The 21,808-nt window shown below is 46.0% G+C and overlaps 1 protein-coding gene across 26 annotated transcripts in view; it reads right to left on the minus strand.

Annotated features, from left to right (window-relative positions):
• Positions 1-21,808, minus strand: part of SHLD1 (shieldin complex subunit 1) — an 83,802-nt gene that overhangs the window by 46,005 nt on the left and 15,989 nt on the right. For 13 of the 26 annotated variants that reach the window (XM_075035647.1, XM_075035643.1, XM_075035641.1 and 10 more), the window contains 2 exons: positions 2,832-3,073; positions 2,150-2,264 (listed from right to left, as the gene is read on the minus strand). Coding sequence is in view for 2 of the 26 variants with exons in the window: in XM_075035654.1 (XP_074891755.1) it covers positions 17,833-17,866; positions 18,250-18,368 (153 nt within the window). In the remaining 24 variants the exon portion in view is untranslated. Of the gene's footprint in view, positions 1-2,149; positions 2,265-2,831; positions 3,074-3,308; positions 3,491-3,518; positions 3,573-3,985; positions 4,346-16,381; positions 18,763-21,808 lie in introns of those variants that run through there. The other 13 variants (XM_075035648.1, XM_075035638.1, XM_075035635.1 and 10 more) reach the window with 9 other exon arrangements.

Here is a 21,808-nt window from a genome sequence, read left to right on the forward strand (position 1 = left end):
CACCCTGTATAACTCCTTGTAAGGCAGCTGAGACTCTCCACTAACAGTAAAGGCTCTGAGCAGAGTACTGTTGTACTCCAGCTCACGCCTCTAGCAATACCAAATAGAAGAGGAATTGACCCAGTGTCCTGGTTTGAGCCGGAATAGAGTTAATTTTCTTTCTAGTAGCTGGTATAGTGTTATGTCTTGGATTCAGTATGAGAAGAATGTTGATAACACACTGATGTTTCCAGTTGTTGCTAAGTAGTGTGTATACTAGGTCAAGGATTTTTCAGCTTCTCATGCCCAGCCAGCAAGAAGGCTGGAGGGGCACAAGAAGTTGGGAGGGGACACAGCCAGGGCAGGTGACCTAAATTGGCCCAAGGGCTATTCCATACTATGTGACATCATGCCCAGTATATAAACTGGGGGGGAGTTGGCCTGGGGGGATCGCTGCTCAGGAACTAACTGGGCATCAGTCAGTGAGTGGTGAGCAACTGCATTGTGCATCACTTGTTTTGTATATTCCAATCCTTTTATTATTACTGTCATTTTATTATTATCATTTTTTTTTTCCTTTCTGTTCTGTTGAACTGTTCTTATCTCAACCCACAAGTTTTACCTTTTTCCTTCCTATTCTCTCCCCCATCCCACTGTGCGGAGGGGAAGTGAGTGAGCACCTGTTTGGTGCTTAGTTGTTGGCTGGGGTTAAACCATGACACTCAGTCCTTACTGCAAGGACGTATGCCAGAAGGACTTTCAGGCAGGAGCTTCACTTAAACACCCACTGGGCACTGATGATGAGATTGAGTGTGGTAAATGTGAGCTGACATCGTGGTTTTTCACCTCACTCAAGTAACTGATGAAGCTTTTAATGGAAAAAACATGGACAGAACAAGACTGTTTCTTGTGAAATGTGAATTTAGTTCCCAGCTCTTCCAGAGACTCCAGGGGATTTTGTGCAAGTTTGTTCCTTCATCTGTTTTGTCTACTTATATGCAATAAAAAAAAGCAGATTGTGGCTACCTGTGCTGCCCCCTCCACCAGCTGTATCCTTCTGCTATTTTGGTAGAGTTATCACTCTTTGCAGTGAGAGACAGAAGAACCAGATCCAGTGATCAGGCAATGGCTTGGGACCCTGCAGGCTCACACTTATTTCCTCTTCTATAAAAGAAGGCAACACACTCTTATCTCAGGGGTACTGTCAGTGAGGAATGTTACAGCCACAGGGGCCAAAGAAATCCCTAGAAGGGATTAGTACTGAAAAATGAAGTAAATACCCCCAGGCAGATTTTTTTAAAAAAACCACACCATTCCTTAGGTGCTTCTATGTTGAGTAAACTTGTAGCTAAGATCCACCTCTGACCTTTGCAGAATGCTGACTAACTCACTAATGAACAAAGTGGAGATGTTGGCTGTGATACGGGAGGAGACCAGCTGCCTTGCCTTGGAGGGACAGGCAAGGTCAGAGCATTCACAGAAAGTTTCCAGGAAAAACACCAGTGGAATATTAAAAACAAAACAAAGTATACAACCCTCTGCTGCCCAACAGTCACTTCAGAGAGAAGTTTCTCCTCCATCGCTCTTCATGTCCCGAAACACAGATGAACTCTGTGTAAGGAACACAGAGAAGAAGCTTTCCTCAAATACTGTCTTCATGATTTGTGCTGCTTTTTAAGTATATGAATATTTTAAAAGAACAAAACTGCCTACTTCAGTCCTTGGTTTGGGGAAAAAAAAACCCAACAAAAAAACCCCACCAAAAACCCAACCAATGCTATCCCTGCAAGGGCAAGCAGGAGGTTATAGCAAGAGGAGCTGCTGCTGTGGTAAGGCTGTCATTAATATGGGCTGCTGTGATCCTGGCCACCTCTGCCAGCTGCCTGTGCCGGCCTCCTTCCTCATATTGCCACGACAGGGCTAAGAACATATGCAGCCAGGTGATGATCAGGTTCAGATAAAACAACTCACCTTTTTAAAAAAACCAAACAAATAAACAAAAAAAAAAAAGTTTCCCTTGGATCAGCTCCCTCTAGTCTTAACTTAAGTATACAGCAGTCCTACTCCCAAAACTGATGGTGAGACTCGTTTCTGAGGATAAGCAAGACCTCAGCTCAGCCCTGCACCTTCAGGCACATGAAAGAGACACAATATTATGCCTGTGCCATACCTGGGAACAGCACCGATGCGGAAGCAGTCCGCTTGGACAGAGTCCGGGAGCAAACAGCCTGTTACTGCTTCAGGATCCCCTCCTCCTTCCTTTGTGGTTTGTCAATCCCAGCTTGCTGGAATGAAACAAACAAGTCAGTTACATGCTTTGCATCAGCTGATCGGGCTGACAGACAGTGTGACCTTTCAAAGCACATATGCCAGCTGATGTCAACAGTCAGTCATCACATAATACCACTGTTTATTGGGTCTGGCACAGAGAAAAGTTTTTTCTAGAAATCAGAAACAGCACATCTAGTAATACCCTTGAACCTTCTGACAGCAATGAAGGCCTCCTGGAAAGGGCTTGGTACACTCTACATATAAAGCCAAGATTTTCTTTACAAGAAGCTGCTAGATGGGCTGCTTATTCAAAACCCGTAAAGCAGAGATGTGAGTTACAGCTGCCATCCTTTCCTCCCTCTTGCGGAGGAGCAGGTATTTCTCCAACAGGTTTATCTAGCAGTGCTTCGACGCCAACACTGATAGCCTGTGCTGCGTCAAACCTTGACCAGGAAATGTGTTTTAAGACGGCTACATAACTCAGTGCGTGGAGCAAGCCACAGGCCCATGAAACCCAAATCCTGTTTCCCACCCTCTACTACTACCTCATTATTTTCAGTGAGCAACCAGGACAAACATACTTGCAGGGAAAAACTGGATTTTCCTCCAGGCCACCCTTGACTGCTGGCACTGCGCTGCTACCAGGAATTTCGCAAATGCATGCCGCCGGTCCCATGGAAACACGACAGGTCGATGGTGTGCCGTGGGGCATGCAATGGGCAGGTGCGAGACGCTGGTCTTACCGGCTGCCCTGCTCAACTGGTTCTGGAGGGTGCAGGAGAGGGGGTTCTTGTCCTCTCAGCCTTGTTTCTTGCCCCCTTTCCTGCAGGCAGAGACACGTGTTATTTCAAGAAAGGCTCCCTTGGCAGCGAAGGGAAATATAAGCAACATAGAGCAGCCACCCCCAAAAGCCAGAACCCCCTGCAGCCTTGCCATGGCTCCTGCCTCTGCCCCCCCGCCGCTTTCTGAGGAGAAAAGCAGGCTGCAGCACCCCACGGAGAGCAAAACATAAGAGGAAAGCCAAAAGCATGCCAGGGCTGCCCCGGGCCGGGCCGTACCCCCACAACCCCCCCTCCCCGCTTCTGGACGGGAGATGACGGGCCCGGGCAGGGCCCTCCCGCTCCGACGCCGCCGGCCGCCATGTCGACAACGGGCGAGGTGAAGCGGGGAGAGCCATCTTGGCTGTGGGCAGGCGCGGCCGGAGGGGCCGCGGGCACGGCGCTGCGGGGTGGGATTGGGGGGACGGCGAAGCCCACGCTGACACGGACCCGGGCGGCAACGGCAGACGAGGCCCCTCGGAGCCGGCGAGAGCGTCTGCGCGGGCGGCGGGCCCGCCCCTGGGGGTGGCTGGGCCGGGGCCCCGCGGGGCTGCGGGTGGGCTTTGTGCGGGGAGAAATATGGCGGGGGAATCAAAGCTGTGTCCGGTCAGGTTTTCCTCAAAGCACATTTAACTTGGTTTTAATTCTCTGAATTCAGAGGGGAGAGGTTTTGGTGCCACCACCCCTCACCGAGGCGAGGCAGCAGCGGGGCTGCCTGCAGCACCACCCCGTGCCTGCACACGGGTTTTGTCTTGGCCCGCTCAGGACTTGGTCGTTTTACACCGCCACTGTATGAGCCCCGACCCAGGGCACAGCCCTGAAAAGCTCTGAGCAGTGGTGGAGCACAGGGCTGTGTTGGGTCTGCAGGGTGGAAACTTCATAGCGGGGCCGGTAGAAAAACCAAACACAATTCTCACTAGGGATATAAGCAGGTGGGTAGGCTGTGAGTCTTCTTCCTAGGGCTGACAGAGCTCATCTACAATAATTTCGTATGGAGGTCAAGGAAATGTGAGGCCAGTCATCGGCTGCTGCTTGCCAAGGGTCTCCACGCTCTCCCACATGGCACAGAGGAATTTAAGGCAGCATGGTGGAAGTGTCGCAAACCCTGCTGGGAAATAGGATACAAACCACGCTGGATTTGGGGCGTACACATCACTTTGGCACATGCCGTGACGGCCACGACAGGTGTGGTGACAAGGACCCCGGCAGCACTCATGGGGGAGCGACACAGACATCCTGACCCTCTTAACAGTGGTGCAGTGAGTGCTCCCAGACACATGCCAGATGCTTTCCCAGCAAAGAGAATATATTGCGGTGCTGCCTGACAGAGTGTGTGTGGCACAGCCAGACATCCTGAGACACTGCCACCGGCGGAGGTCAGGGAGCACCCCCTTTTATTGTGTGGGCAGTCAGGCAGGGAGGAATGCTGCTGGCCAGCCTGCTGGGGAGAAGTGCTGCCAGGGGAGAGCTGGCTATGCTTCTTGGCACACGTGCCACCAGGGAGACTGGGAAGGAGCTGGTATTTTTTTCCAAGAGCCTTTGGACTGCGAAGTTACTGGTGGTAAACTGATGTGTTTAGAAGGAAGTCATTAAAAGGAAGAAAATAAATTTGAAGTCCTGTGGCTGCCAAGAGGGCTTTGTTTTTCTCCCAGGTAAGCTGGCTCAAGCCGGGGAAGGTTCCCACAGGGAGAGCCTTTGAGTCTGCTTTTCAGGCACAGCAGCTGTGACTCTGCCCTGCACTTACAGCCTCCCTCGAGCCAGGCCTAGGCTTTTGGGGTCACCACACAAGTAGAGATGCAAACCTAGCCACCTCCTGGGCTGTAACTAAACCCAGACACTGCTCTCGTGCCAGGCTACCGCTTGCCATTCACTGTCTGTCCCCAAGAACTACCCATCCCTCGGGGCTGGAGCTGAGCTGGGGAATGCAAAACATCAGTGGACCTGCTTTATTTAGCTATGGAAGCACATGCAATATTACAGCATCTAGAAATTGGACATCTCTGTGATTTTACCCCACTGGATCATCCCAAGTCTCTGCCATTAGAAAAACTCTGGCAGTGGGGAACACCGCTGGTAGGTACTGCTGGCTCCTGGAAAAGCAAGGAGCTCCAGCAATCAGAACTGACAAGGAAGCCATAGTGCTTATTAACAAACATCTCCAGCTTACCAGTTTCCATTTGTCATGTTAGGTGGACAACCAATCTTTGAACTTACTTTCATTTCCCTCCTCTCCCTGACCAGAAGGGAGAGGTCCTGTGCCTTCCTGACAGAGCAGTGCACTCCCCTGGTCCTCCTGCCATTGTAATCTACACTCTTTACCTTTAATTCCTTATGGACTGCATTATCAGCAAAAAGATTACATTTGCCTACAGTATTTAGGGCAAGTCTGTAAGTGTGTACTATGCTCCTTTTTTTTATCAGTGTGTTAATGTTAGCACATAATAAAACTACACCAACAGACACGTCTGAAGTTGGTTAAAGCAGAAGGTACATGAAAGCCAGGAAACAGAGAATTAAACCCCACACTTGACATTTACCAAAGGTCACACTACTGAGAGTTACACATGGAGAAAAGGAAATACATTTTCTGACTACTGCAGCTCTGTTGCAATGCAAGTTTTCAGAGTGTTGACAGTCTCAGGGCCAGAGTCTTAAGCTGTATGGTTTCATGTCATTGAAGCTAATATGTATCTGCTGACTTACCATTTTCAAAACTTAATGCATAACATGAAGAAAACAAGTCTGTCGTCATAAATAGCAGAACTAGCAAGTTTATGTCTTTTCAGTCCTTTCCCACTGTCACATCACAAGGGAGCTACTCTGTCTACTCACTTCCTTCTTTCACAATAGCTAGAAGTGAATTTAGTACAATGAAAACAGAGTAACAGCTGAATAGCTTCCATTCAGCAGGAAGTGCCCAGGGCAGAAGGGATGATAAGGAGACACAAACAAGGTTGATTTTCTCACTGTTGAATTATACAAAGATTGTTCTGTGGTTTAATAGAAATGATTAAACCAAACTTTGTAGTTTGCATACTTAAGTGTTTTGAGTTCACTTCCTCACAATGAACTAGCCCCTTCTTCTCAAAACTGAAAGCAAGAAAGAATATCAGTATATTTAAATCTATTATTTGCATGTGTTTTTACTTCCCAGCTCTAGAGACTGTTACTAAAATGGATGGAGAATCAGGCTGTACTGGATTCCCATTCTGAAGTTTCCCTAAGCCCTGCAGACAGTGCTTTACTGGCCTCTGCTCTGGAAAAGCCTCTTGCAGTTACCCAGGAATGAGTGTTTTTAGGCTTCAGGCAAGCCAATATGAGAAACAGCTCTTTGAACCCATGAAATGAGAAACTCCAACTTGGCAACTCATCTCCACTCCTTCCAGACTAGTGAGGTTTGCTGGTGGTACTGCAAATAGCAAAGGGCAGTGGAAGGCTGGAAGAAAAGCTCTTTTCCACCCCACCCCCCACCCTGTAAAAGGTAAGACACCTGGCATTCTCAAGTAATTTTTTGCATGATCATCATCCCTTCAGCTATAGCTGTGTCCTTTGTGTGTACACCATAATACAGCATGGAAAGTGCAGCTCAGCTGCAGAGACAAAAGATATAAAAGCTTCATTATGACAGCAGACACACAAGGAGCATCTCCAAGCTCCCTGGTCTATGTGTATTATCCATCCTGATTCCTACCAAGGCCAGACCTGGGTTAGCATACTTCAGGGAATATACTTGCTTACCTGGAAAAAAAACCCAAATCATACCTGTGCAACTGCCCCCCAAAAAGGGTTTGGTTGCCGTAAAACTCATTGATTTATGTGTTAGCTGTTCAGATGAAGGGTATTACTAGTCCCTCCACATTTGCCGCAGTTAAGTTTCCAGGATCACATAAAAAGACATTGTGTGTTTCACGTTTTGCCACATCAAAGGCAGTCATTCAAACCAGCAAACCTCCTTCTAAAGGGTCAGTTCCACTTAAACTGAAATAACCCTCCTTGTCATTACTATCTCCAACCAGTGATACCTGCAGGGCTAATGCCTTGCAGAGTTTGGACTGAACTATCACAGAGCACTTACTGCTGATTCAGGTTCCTGGTTAACACTAAGGTCAACGTATAAGCTATCTTACTTGTCGTTCTCATGCATAGTCAAGTAGGCATCTGCCAAGTTACCCCAACCCCATAAAATGTACTCTGGTAACTGTAGTTCTCTTCAAGACAGGTTAAGGTTACAAACAGCAAGCAGTTGTCTACATTACAAAAAGTGGGTCAGCCAGGCATCTGAAAAATTCTTGGCCTTCTCTTCCCTGGCTGTAAGACAAGTAATGCTTTTTGCTTCCTCCTTCAGTAACTGGGAGTTTAAGCCTTTTGCTTGCTGCAGTCAACACCCTAAAATATGAGAGGTTTCAAAGACCAAATGTTATTTCTGCTGTACCACATACCAGAAGATTGACTTCTTTTTTTTTCCCCTCCTGTGAATCTGTTGCAGTGGGTCTGCCAGCAGTATCTGACTTTTTAAGGTGCCACTTCTAAACTCAACATGAAATCATGGTAGCCAGTTCATGTGTTAATACTATGTCTTGGAATTTTGTGATTTCAGGACAAACTCGCTCTCTCTTCAAAAAGTAGTTTTCTGTGGCAAAGGATTGAAAATGTGAATGTTGGGGATATTCCAGTACAAGCAGGAGCCAAATTTTTTTTTTCTTACAATCCTGTACCAAATCCTGACTTTCTCCTTTGAGAGCCTTTGCTGGAATGGGCACAGAAGCATGGCTCCTACCTCTCTGATTGATATCACCTCTCTTCTTTTTTGGGCTACCCCCTTTGCATCTGCTGCTGCTTGAATCCACTTTGAAGGAAAGTTTTTTAGGATGCTAACACTATTATTCTTGTTCTGCTTAAGCTTTTAGCACAGTAGATGCAGATGTAGGGCTCTGTGGGGCCTCATGTCCTCCCTACAAAGAGCCTTTCTACGTCACCGTTCACTAACCATAAAACAAAAGCATTATGTGATCAAGGATAGACATGAAGCACACTCACTTAGGCTCTCATCTTGCACCTAAGCACAACTTGGGTCTGTCTTAACTGGCATTGTATTTCCTTCTTCCAGACTTCCCCTCTTGCAATGTCTTTCTATTTAAGTCTCCACACCCATGTGCTTCACTTGCATTCCTGCTACCCACTGATTTTGTACATCCTAATTGCTCTGCCTGTGCCTGTGACACAGCTGCTGCCCGATGGCAATCCTGCACTTTGCAGCTGTAATGAAGGAAGCACATAGAAATAGCAGAGATATTTGGAGTAACAGGGCAGGTCTTATCGAGGGTCATCTCCCAGTCTCCCTTTGGGGCAAAATTGCCCTTTAAGCATTGGTTTATCCTCTGCTGTTTATCCCCTTTCATTCTTATTTCTACCCTATGAACCGTCTCTTCAGCTTCTAAGTCACCATACACACCAGCCAGCAACTGGACTCCTTTAATTCTGGCAGGGAGTGTGTGTCTGAGTTTCCAGTTCTTGTACTCCTGGGATCTGGATGGAAATTGTTACAGCTGGACCTACGTATGTCTATACACACATAAATATCCACGAAGGATTTGTCATATTCTCATACTGCTGGGCCTTTAGGGAATTTCCAAAAGATGCTTCCAGCCTTGCTTGAAGTAAATAGTCCCAGGAGAACAGGAAATAAAGTCTGGCTTCTTGTCTGGATTTTCCAGTGCCTGATATAGTACAGAGGTCCAGCAAAAGTATCAACTGTAGTATTCATGCACTTCTCTCCACTAGAATTCCTCCAGTGCTAAAAGGGGGCTCCAGTCCTGCAAGTGGGGTTATGATGAATGAAGTGAAACTGAAGGCCAGAGAGCATGTAGTGCTGGAAGAAAATCACCCTCTGCTCACACACATTATCTGCTCCCCCAGCAGTTCTCTCCACTGTATTCCTTCATAGAGCTTCTAACTAGTTTCTGCAGTTGTCAGCATATCATTTGACCTTAACTGAGTTCTCATTCATAGGGCATAGGATTGAAAATGGCTTTGGTATTGATTTTACACATCAATTCTAGGAGAGCATTTTTATAATTTAAAATGGAGGCTCCATTCTGATTGCATTCAGTGTATCTTGATTTGAGACGACAGTCTTACTACCTGCCCCATACATTATGGTGGGGTGGGTTGGGGCTTTGGGGGTGGGGGAGGGTTGGAGTAGTTATACTTTTTCCCATAATTTCTTTTTATGAGGTTATAGCTGCTAAAATCTAGCCCTCTGCTAAGGTCTGTTTAAGAAATATTCTCTTCTAGTGCCTGCACACTGGCTGAGTCACAGCTAAAGGACTAAAGCCCATCAAAAGTCAGGTGTGTATCAGTGCCCCTACGTGAAAGGCACACTGTTGAGCTCTAACTCTCTGCAGAGATGTGCTGCTGATGGAAAAAAAAAAAAAAAAAAGGCAGCTAGAAAATGCTCAGAGAGCTGTTGGCTTCCAGCTCTTCTCCAGTACTCCACCTGGGCAGGGCAGGGCTCTTTCCTAAGCTGTGAAATGCTCACAAAGTCCTGCTGGTTTCCCTGGGAGGCCTAGCAGTTATGCCAGGAGGAAGGGAAAGGCTTCTCTTCGCTGCTACCTTTTTGCTTTGGGCTATTCAGCAGTAAGAGAGTGGTTTGGGGCCTTCCTCTTCTAAGCTGTCAGTAGAGTAGAAGCGCAATGAAAATTGTCCCCCCAGCCTGGAGATCAGGAGTGAAGCAAAGCTAAACCTGGCAGAGTGCTACATTAATGCATAAACTGATATTCCCCTCAATCTGTGGCAGCCTTCAGCTTGCTTGTGAGTGTTCACATGAGCTACCCTGTTCCAGTGTCACCAACACCGAGAACATGCTATCATGCAATAAATCCACACGACCACCTCAGAAGGAACACCAAGCTATCACACTCACCTTCAGCTTCAACCCTCACAGCTCCAAAAGCCCCCACTACTACTGTAAGATTTAAGCCAACAATGTTTTTTGTTTAAAGAGATTGGAGTCTTGTTGCTGGCTTTAGGCTAGTATTTCTGATGTCCTTCTAGTTGCATTTATCCATGGCCTCCAATTAGTATAGAGAGCCCATTCTGTAATACCTTTTGGAGCACAAAGAGCCATGCAGCTTCCAGGGCTGGCACATACCCACTGCTGTTCAGCCTGCTTTTCCACTCCCAGTGCTGACACAGCTTGGGAGAAGGAAGATGAAAGCTTTGGACTTGGGCTGATGCAGGAGAACCCCACAAAGACCTCTGCCCTGCTGGAGCACGATTTCATACAGCGTGTTCCTGAGTCAGCTAGAGATGGCCTTGAATTCCTTGGGTAAAAGCATCGGACTAAGACTGCCTTAGGCTGTGCATATGAACAGCTACAGAAGAGACCCTGCCCTCTGGCCTAAGGCTTATATATTGCCTAAAAGTAAAGATACATTACAGATAGAGAGCTGTTCTTAGTCTCTAGACGTAAGCTCCTTAACTACTTTTCAGGAGAGCTCCCTCCCTAATCTGTTATTTTTGGATTAGCTATTTTTAAGAGGTTGCTTGATGCCTACTTACTTGGAGGTTTTTGATGCTCACATTTCTCAGTACTGAACCCTCTGTTTTATTTGCAGTTACATTGCACCAGTTTATATTCTACTGACTGGATCAGTGACAGAATTTGGCCTAAGCAGGCATGGGAAGAGACCTCTAATTAAAAAAATCAAATTAATAAAAAGAAAAATCAAAGCTGTAGTGGCTCAGTCACTGGCTTACATTATTCTGGGAACAGAGCTGATTCCCCAGGCGGAGACCTCTTTTCCAAGGGTGATGTGATCTGCAAGTCCTGGCCTCTCAGCACTGTTTAAACCAGGGTGCAGTAGATAGAATTTGGCACATACCTCAGGGCTACGTTACACTGACAGACAGGCAGATATTCCTCTTGTACTTTCAACTGTGACTTCAAACTTTCAACTTTTCCTCCTGAAAAGCAGGGGAGGGGGGGAGCAGAGAGAACCCTTTATTCCCCCACAAAGAATCCGAGTTTGCTGATGGAGTCTACCAACTGCAGTTGGACTAGCATCACCAGCTCCCAGCACTAGCCACCTCCTCAGCATCACACAAGCCACTCATGCTGACTTTCTGTCCTGTCCCCGCTGCCAGTTTCCAATCACCCCCAACTCAGATGGATGGCCTTACAAGGCCCTGCAAGGGGCTCCCTGGCTCTGCACAGCCTTGCCTCTGCACAGGCACCTCTTCTGCACCCTGACCAAGCTCATGCAGCAATGGCTTGGATGAAGTGTGGCTAACTGCAGTGCTCTGCTCCTCAGCCTGGGGAATTTCTGCACCCCTTCTTTATACAAAAAAGGAAGCAGAAATGTGCCCAGACATGGATACCATTGTGGTTTTAGTAAGGGATCACCTGATTGGGAATGAAGGAGTTTGTCGCTCTTCATTCACCGCAGGAGGGTATCTCAAGTGCTCTGTAACATAGGCTTGCATGTTGTTTTGCTGAGGCTTTCCATTAGCTGTTACCAAGTCCCTGATCCCAAGACAGCAACAGGCACGATGTTTATTAATGTGTTACCACTTTTTTTTTTTTCCAGTCTTGGAGGAAAAAGTGTCAGAGCCATGAGCACAGCCTGAAACTTGAGAAGCCTGAGCTGGCTGTGGCTCTCTGCTTTGACCAGGTCTTCAAAACCAAGGGAGGGCAGCTCCAGGACCTGGCAAGCCACAGCTCCTCTCCAATAATAAACAGAGGGTCTGGGGTGTTTGTGTTAGAGGCATCAGAAACAGCTGGGAAGTAGGATATGTCTGTCTGCTACTCAGCTACCTGAGCAAAGCAAATCCCTGTGTATTCACGAAATACTGTCTTGGCTTGTTGTTACAAGCCCACAAAACCCTATCAGGCTGTTACTACCAATCTTTCCTCCAAATGGAGACAACCGTGCTGGATCCCAAGCGCTCAGATTCACAGAAATCTCCCTTCCAGGTGGGGAAAAACAGTAACCTTCTGCCTTTTCTGCATTCTGCCTGGAAGTTATACAGAGACCAAACCATGCTGCCAGTCACGTGGCTTTGCACTGCAAGGCTTTCGTACCCGAACCCAGAAGATCGAAGTCAAATGTTTCCAAGTCTCATGATGACTGGGCTGACAAGAAAAGCTGAATTTTTGGAATGCAGACATCTTGGAGGAAAGTTTGCAGCTTTTCAAGTGGCTATTAGAGTTGATGAATTTCTATGTATAATTCATATATATATATTCAACCTGACAAAGGTAAGCTTAGCAGCTTTTCGCTAATCATCTCAAGGAAAAACAGCATACAGTAGGGCTTCTAATGCATGATCACAGCATCAGTGATGAATCTCTGTAAGAAAAACACTATTCCCCAACTACATGAAAGAGAAAACCAAAAAGGCTTGGTTATACGCCAGAAGTTCCAGCTAGTCCTGTTCTTCTGACCCAAATTACTCAGGGCTCAGCATCAGAGGGCAGGTGCTGCTCATTGCAATTTTTGCTGCAACTGTGAAAGATTCAAGCCAAGAGTTCATTCCAAAGAGCAGCACCGGTATGGGCAAGCAAGCCAAGAGATCTGTAATGTATTTTTGAAGACCAACAAGGAACTAACCAGTAACTTAAGAGACTGAAGTAACTGCACTTAGGCCTCCAAAACACTGCTGAAGCTTGTATTTAAATTGAACATATGGTTTTCATACTTCTAATGCAAAAAGCAAGGGCTGGAATGGTTTCTATACAGTATCCATTTTTACTTTTGTACGTGGTTTCTTCTTACTAGAGCTAACATACCTTTCTTTCTTCATTTATCCTATGGTGGGAAGTACTTGTTTGCTTCTCCAGCTGGGGTTTTGATACACACACAGCAACTCAAGTCACTTGAAGCTGGAAGAAGTCAACCAGTTCCTACTTTGGCCACATAAAAGTCTGTGACTTTCTTTCCAGTGTTACAATGTTGTTCAGGAAGCAAGCCAGCCCCCCCAGCCTAGTACATTAAGTGGTTGTACCTACTATGGCAAAACTGTCACAGCCAAACCATGCATGTCTGTACCTTAGAAGTGCCAAGCAGGTATTTTAACCTCCATTTGACCTTTTAAATCAGAAATTAGAGCAGTGGTATGTTTAACATTTTAGTGGGATCTGTCACAGAGTCTAAAAAACAGCTGCTCTCTGGAACAGCCATTCCACCTACCAGTACTGTATTGCTGTAAATCAGTCACTTTAGGTAGCCAGGACTGTTCACTTGGTACATACCACACGGGGACATGCGGCTAGGCACCAGAACTGGGTCTCCACAGAGCTATAATTTCCATGACTCACATTATTTAATAGCAACTCACCATCAGGGGAACCTGGAGTTACTAAATAACAGCAACTTCCCATAGACTGGAAAGAAATCTTGTCATTTTAGAGCACAGCATGTTTCATTTTACAGAATTTAAAACAGCTACGTGATTCTTGCAAGACCATTGCTCTGGCAATACATGCATCCTCCCTTCCTCCATCTCCCCCCTCCCTTCCGGTCCCCATCCACCCATTTTTGAGGAAGAGGATAGCATTGGCAAAGCAGGCTTTGTTTCCTTTACAATATCGTCATTATTCTTTTAGAAAATCCTTTCATTTCTTGGATAAATTAAGAAAATAATTAGATACTTAGGGTAACAAAAGTGCAAAACCATAGGAACCTGAGAAAGTCTGGGGGGGTGGTGTGGGGAGAGAAATTTGATATAATGAAAGTACTGATGCAGATTTTTGGGTTTACATGAAAGGAATTCCACCTTCCACTTCCCTCATAAACATCATGTCTCATGATGCTTCCCTCCCACTCTTAAACTCTGCATTGGCATTTGCTTCGCAGTTCCCTGGCACTAATACAAGTTTCCATAGCAAAGGATGTTAAATGAGACTGTAATCACAAAGTCGAGGAACTACTGAGGACTGAAAGGCAACTAAACAGACATGAAGCAGCACAAAAATGCAAAATATCCTTGGAATATCCCTGCTGGGAACTCCCTGTTAACACTGAGAGATGGTGGGAAAAATATTCCCTTCAGAAATCCTGCCCTAAGTAGAGCATACAGAAGTCTGTGAGCCACAGTTAAAAATGCCAGACTAGATCTGAAGTCCAAACTGTGACTGGATCAGAAGAGATGCTCTGTAGCTACATAAATATCAAATCAATCTAAAATCTTGTGACAACTTACCATAATGGGATAAAGCTTAAAAATCTATGAGACTTTCCCTGCAGAGCTTTAAGTGGAGCACTGAAACTATTGGCCATCAGAGCTCGAGCTGGCATCAGCTGGCATGATTCATGGGCTTCAGTATAAAGAAGGCTTCTGAAATGAATGAAAGCTCTATTTACAACACTTAATGCCCCTTAAAAGGGCTTCTATGTAAGAGACCCCCACCTATATTAGTAGGAGCACATCACTCAAAGCAACTTTAACCCTAATGGCAGCAGAAAGAAGATATTCCTTCCACAGGAAGGTAACACAGTGATGTCTCCTTGAGTGCCCAAGTAATTTTCAATCAAAACTGGCAAGGGGGAGAAAAAAAAATAATTTAGCAGGTCTAATCCTTCTTAGTGGGTGGGATCTCCCATCACTGAGAGCTACTGTGAAGTTTATAAGGGTGTATATACATCCCCTCCATGTGTATTGCAATACCAGGGCTGGTGCTAGTCTCTGTGCCATTCATGCTTAGCACAGAAGGGAAATCTGAGTCATAAGGAGTTAAAGGTCTAAAGAGACCATGGGTGTGGTCCCAGTGGGAAAGCCATCCCAGTTTTAAACAGGGGTAGTGGTAACAAGAGAGGCTGGCCGAGGGCTGTACCCCCACATTTGTCTCCAGCAGCTCCAGCATCAGGTCCAAGCCCAGGATTACATGAAATTGCTGCATTCATGGGTGCATCTCAGCCCCCTCCATCATGGTCCCTGGGCTGTTGGGTGCCATTTCACAGATGGCTGACACCAAAACCAGCAGCCTCACCTTGCTCCTTGCACTCACTGCAGTGTTCCCGAAGCCCCTTGGTTGAGCCAATTCAGTGTGCAGGACCACCAGCCCAACTTTTCTCCCCCCACAGCAGGTAATTTTTGTGCCAGCTAAGCCATCTCACTGTGGAGCACTAGAGGTGGCACACAGGGTTAGAGGGGCTGTACCACCAGCTTTGGAGGAAGAAGCTGTTTGGCACTGGGAAACCATTTGATAACCTTCAGCATCTTGCAGGACCTCACCCTTCAATGCAGCAATGATGCCTCCAAACCCTCGCCAGCCAAGTGCTCTTGCTGGGCCATTGCTGGTGAGCAACCCCCCAGGGGCTAAGGCCCTGCAGTCCTGCTTACACCCTGTAGTCCTGCTTGCACCCTGCATTTACCATGGCTCAGGATATCCATGCTACATGACCTGCAAAAAAGTGGATCATAAAGACTGCTGAAGGCAACAAAAACCCCCCAAACTAAACACCTTGGGTTCAACGGCAACAGCCAAATCTTTAAGAGTTGGGCTGCTGAACCATCACATGTAGGGCAAACCCTAGGGCAGGGAACAGAGCACAGCCAAATCTGCCTCTTCTGCCCTAAAATGGCCAGGACTGCATGCTGAAGCAGCACAGACAGGTTCAAACCAGGGCTATCTGACCCTGGTGACAAGCAGTGATGCATGGTCCAGAAGATACACAGCTACATCAGGCCAAGAAGTGAGCAAAGGATGGACTTCCACAGTCCAAAAGCTGGTGCCAGCAAACTCCTTGCACTGAAGGCTGTGAATTGATCGCAATAGCTGCCCAAATTTGCCCTTCTTACCTGGGGTATGATCAGAGGGACAAAAATTCACCATACAGAGATTGCTCCTTGTTCCTGTCATCTAGTGCTGCCTCTCAGCAGGAAAAACATTACCTCATTCAGGACAAGCATGGATACTAATTCATTAATTTGAGACTTCTAAGTGCTAATGGTACATTTAGGTGCCCCTGATCAAGTGGAGTACAGACAATTTTTACATTAGCACTAATAACAGTTACTGATCCAGTTCCCTTGTATAACTACAAGATGCAGGATTCATCCAAATTTTCCCCTTGAAAATACATTTTTGTGTTTTGTAAGCCTTTAAAATTACAGATAAGGTTCCATCTTCCCAAAACCAAGGACTAGCATACAACTGCCTCCCAGTAACACGTTGCTTCTTTAGTGCTCCAATTCCTTCCTCAAAGCCCTAGCACTCTTTAAATTAAGCTACAACATGTGCCCCCCCCCCCCAAAGTAAAATGACATACTGTTTACATGGTCTCTCGCCCATTAAGCTTTTAGGTTGTACATGCTGTCTTATTTCAAATATGATTCAAGACAGTAATTTTACTTGCCTGACAAGAAATTACTGACCACTGATTCATTATACTGAATGACAAAGGGACTAGCAATCCATGATGATATAACAGCTATTTTTTAAAACACATTTAAATACAATTTTTAGACAAAATTAAGCCCAGAATAGGCTCTAGATAACATGCCACATACCTCCAGGGCTGGTATTCCATTTCTGGAGGTAATACAACTTCTGAATTATCGCAGTCATTAGCTTTGACCAGCTACAGAAGTTAATATGTTACATGTCAGCATAAACTTTAAGCAAGTACACATGCATAGGTACTGGACAGACTTGGATAAGATATGGACAGGGAGGATAAGGATTGTATGATCACTTTTAATCGAGACTTGGACTTTCACATTGATTTTTTACTAGCACAGAAAGTCAGGTTCACTAGACACGATGCTCTTCAGCTCTTTCTGCCCCCTTCCCCCTATGACAGCGTCAGAAGTGGACAAATATCTTGTCTGTCTGCTCGTAGCTCTAGTGCATCCCATGCTGCAAGGGGGTTTTCAGAGCACAGACCTGTCCTTGCAGCTGCCCCGTGTCTAGAGAAAGGTCAGAGGGGTTGCTTGCTGGTGGAACAGCATGTGAGCTGCCTGGGAGCCAGTTAGTATCTGCTGCCATTTGGGTTCTTCCTCCCACTACATGGGCTCGTCAGACTTGGCAGTCACAAACCCACAGGCTCCACCCTAGGTCTTCCCGCAGCACATGCCAACAGGCGAGATTGTCATCCTATGAGTATTTGGTTGGAAGGGACCTCTGGAAGCCTCTATTCCAACCTCCTGCTTAGAAGGAAATGATGGCCAGTGGTAAAGCAGGTCAGCTGCAGCTTTGTCTAGCAGATATTTGAACCCCCTCCAAGGATGGAGGTTCCCCCTAACCCCTCTGGTGATCTGTTCCAGGGCTGCACACCTTCCCGTATGGATTTTTTTTCCCCAGCATCCAACCTGAACCTGCCAAGCCACAATTTGTGACCTTTGCTACCTGTTACACCCTCTGCCACCATCAAGAAGAGTTTGGCTCTGTCATCTTTTCAGCTGCCCTTCAAGAGGTTGGAGGCTACTATTACATTGTCCTTTTGCCTCCTGGTCATGCCAGGACTTTGTTGCTGGCACCAATGATGGGACATTCTTCACAAAGGAGGTCACCAACAACATCCTGCTGGATGCTTGTGAGCACTTGGCACCTTTCAGCTGGAGCTGCCAGTATTTGCAAACAAGCCATGTAGCATCCACGCAAGCGAGTGTCTGTAGACAGAGCCAAGCAATCACGTGCCTTGAGTCAGGGTGCCAAGGGCAAGATCCTCTGCCAGGAATCTCTTAGCAGCTGCCTATTCAGTTCCCCTGCATCTCTCATGGAGTGGAGGGGTGGGAGTATTTCTTTGATCTAAGAGCTTCATCAAGCATCACCATGTAAACAAAAAATACAGAACCTGTAATAAAGACAAGAAGCATTACTGAAAGATGTCTCTTTCCAGGACCAGGTTAGCTCAGCCATATTCACTGAAATCTCGTGCAAGAACATGCCAAAGGAGACTGCTGTGCAGCCAAGCCCAAACAAGCATCATGAAGCAAAGGTCCAGTGTTTGGGAAGTACTTGTGGAAGAAGCAGAAAGAGCATTGCTCCCTATATGGGCGTGGACACCACCACTCAATACTCCCCAGTTTTAGTGACAGAGCTCATGGGGTGCCCTTCTCAAGACGGGAGGAGGAGTATGCAAAATGTGCAGGCAGGAACCAGGAGCAGAGATGGGATGTGCAAGGTAGAACATCAGCAGCCCTATGGAGAAGAGGTCTCAGCAGCATGCTCACCTACCTGGCAGGTGAGAGGTGTCTTGTTCTGAAGGTGGTTGCCACCGCAAAATCGTTCTCAAAAAGTGAATGTGCCCAACAAGACCATGCCTTGGTTTCCTTAGTGCAGACACAGCACCTCCTCTGAGGGAAGCCAACAGCTATCAGAACAACTAGTATTGCCTTTTAGACATGACTGGGGCACATTGACCTATATGATTTCTAATTCTGCTTAGTGTGCACAGCCTCAAGTAGAAGGGATCAGCAGGGCCCTACAAAAGGCCAGGCCCTCTTCTCCTATGCCTCTAGAGGCCAGGAAGAAGGAATTGATGGAAACAAAACATGCCCCAAGAGATGCAAGACAGGGGTCTTGCAGCACAGCAGAGCACAGGCTAGAAGCCCCTCACGCCAAGGCTACCACAGGCATACAGCACAGCTTTGGTCTTCAGCCACCCCTGGTGCAGAAGGGTGAAGGGGACCAGAAGCAGGCATCAATTCAGGAAGCATCTCAATTCTTCAGGGAGGAAATGGAGGAAAACTAGATAAAATGGTAGAATATTCAATACAGAAAGGGGAAAGGGAACAGCAACAATATTTAAAATAAGAGTAAAATAGATAACTAAAGGTGGGCAGCCTACCTTCCCTGCCACCCTGAACTGGGCATCTAAGTCCTTCACGCTCTTCTATGAAAGCCGTTGGTCCCTTATTCAGGACAAAATCCCAGCAGCAAGAAGCTAAAGCCTCCCCCAAGCCCAAGGCTATTTACAAACACTGATCAACTCCTTAAGAGAGCTGAATGTGGCTCCAGCTGCTCTTGTAGGAACCTGCCTCCACTACCTTAATCAGGTGCTAAAAGCAGGGCCACAATTCATTAACCCTTTCCAGCCGTGGTGTTCTTTGAATGCCAACGGGACAACATGCCTTATTTACATGTTCCTACAGAAAAAGGAGAAAAGAGATATTTGGCGTATCCTCAACACAAAGGAGTTTTAATAGGGTTCTGAAAGGTCTAAACATATTCCTCACCTAGGACTGGGCTGCATTTTAGGGAGAAGTCAGAACCCAAGGGTGTGTAATTCCTGGCTCTCAGGAAGGAGTCACCTCAGGCTTCCAACAAAATATTAGGCTGTGATTTGCAAAGAAGTAATTTTATATGTTTTTTTGTGAAGTGATCTAGAAAAGGCTGTGAGGCTCCACTAGTAGAGCGTTTAAGCCACCGCTTATCTATGGAGTGACCTAAACAAAGATGTGATGCTTAGCTGCCAGATAGCATTTGCTTCAGTGATTTGCAGTGATTCAAACAGAGCTGCTTGCCTGGTGAATCAACATTTCACAAAATTTGGGTACATGATCTGACTCCCAACCACCTTGATGAAGCTGTTTATGAAAAGGAAAAGATTCTTATAAGACTGTAGTTAACCTGATATGCTAATTTTAAAATTAGGTCTTTCTGTGCCCTTCCAACTGCAATAATCCCAATTGCACTTTGCCAGCTGAGAGGAAGATGATGTAATGCTGAGGAATGGGCAAAGGATGGGGTGGTTTGACTCTGCACTACTGTGACCTTGGTAATTTCATGTCCTTGTGCCTCAGACTCCTGCTTGTGAAATAGGAGTGAACTAACACCTCCTTTCTCCCACAGTGTGGTTTTTCTGCCTGTTCAGATGGCTAACTTTTCAAGACAGGGGCAGTGCCAAGCAAATGAAAAATAATAAGGCAATAATCAATGATGTCCTGCATTCATTGGCATCAGTTTGCAAAAGTGATTGCAGGGTGGTTATAAATAGCTGTGGGCCCAAGACAAGAATCACAGAGGGCCCTGGTTTTCAGACATGAGGAGAAATCTTCTTTTATATGAGGAATTTACAGATGATCAGTAAGATATATCATCTTTTACTTCCAAAACAAACAAAAAGATTAAATAAAATCCTCAAGTGTCTTATTTTCAGTAATGGGAAAATAAATCAAAGCAGAAGTTATTAATCTGAGACACACATGATTAAAACAGATCTGGGAAGAACAAAAGGAAGAAACCAAGAGATAGTTATAGTCTCATTAAAGACATAATGAGTTATCATCAGGATGCTTCTGTAAACCCAGCACATTTTCCACGAGGTGCAAAATACTGTCCCCCCAGGAGTACCGCTCTTACAAGTAACACTGAGCAAAGGTATTGAGCTCTGCTCCCATGTGCTGGACACTGGCTTGGTCCCACTACTTGGTTCAGCCAGACTGGTGCTACTCAGATCTGCCTCCTGGCTAAGCAGTGCCCTGAGCTGAGCTCAGCTATAAACCAGGTGCTTGGTTTGAGCAAGAAGGGCTTTTTCCTCTTCTAACTCAGGTGTGTTCATGAAGAAGGAACTATGTTTGCCTTGGAAATTACTTCCTTATTTCTTGTGTGTTCACTAATTTCTTCTAGGTTGCTAATTTAAGTTCTGTGGATCACGTGGGAGGACTCATTATGTGACCGGTAATATGGATGCTAAAAAATCTCTAACTGGTTGATTTCAACTTCCCCCCCAATTTCCACTTAAGCAACACTTTAAACTAGGTCAGAGCATTAATTAACTTTTGTATGAAATCTCTCCTCAGCCCATCCTGCCTCCCATTGGCTAGTTAATTAAAATCAGTACCAATATTAGGCTGCGACTTTGCAGCAAAAAAAAAAATAAATTGCTAATAATTATCCTTTGGGGGAATAAATTAATTATAGGTTACTATGTCTTAACGCTTAGCTGTTCTCTTGTAGCTAGAAGCCAGAATCCTCTCTGTCCTGCTTGGGTTTCCTGAAGGTAACTGGGTCACAGGAACACATGCCTTGGCTTCACCCTTTGCTGTACTTCAGCTTGACAAATCTCTGTTGAAGATAATCTCCTTAAAACAGAGGCTAGTTTTTTCCAGCTTTCTTGTTGGAAACTGGCTCCCTGAGCATTTACAAGGACATAGCTGACCTTGGAAAAGTTTGAGTTCATGCTTGCAATGAGCTGGGCTTTGCATTCATGGAGCAGTAGGGGAGATTCATCTATCACTCCTTGAAATGCCAACAGTGTAGGCTCCTGGGTCCACGTAAGCTGAGCGGATTTTCAGTCATTGGAGGGCAACAAGCATGTCTGACTTGCTGCTTATTACATCCTAAGGGAAACACCTAAACAATTCGGAATAACCCTGTTCGAGAAATCTTTTCTCCTCCCTTGATGAGGAGGGGAGGGTAAAGGAGATGCGTGGCTGTAGATGGATTTTATGTGCAGTGGAATAAGCCCTACCCTTAAGAGCACCCCTTTCTTCCTGGGTAAAATGATGTTTGTGCCCTATGTTGTCCCTGGGAGAAGCATGGCAAGATCATTGCCTGCCTGAGGGTCCTTTTGCCTGTGAGGTATAAAATATCTACATGGCTTCAGGAAACTGTAGCTGATGTTCTTGGTCAAGGAAAGAGTCATGCCTTCCCTGAATACACAAAAGGACAATATTTATAATTAGTGGCTTGAACTGCACTGACCTGGGTCTGGCAGCTCCAATTCTTTTCCTAAAGTTGGCCAGCCAAGCTGCCACTCCTCCCTTGCTCTGCAAGGATGAGAAGAAAATCA

The sequence above is a fragment of the Buteo buteo genome, chromosome 9, assembly GCF_964188355.1.
Source record: "Buteo buteo chromosome 9, bButBut1.hap1.1, whole genome shotgun sequence".
NCBI classification, from domain to species: Eukaryota; Metazoa; Chordata; class Aves; order Accipitriformes; family Accipitridae; genus Buteo; species Buteo buteo.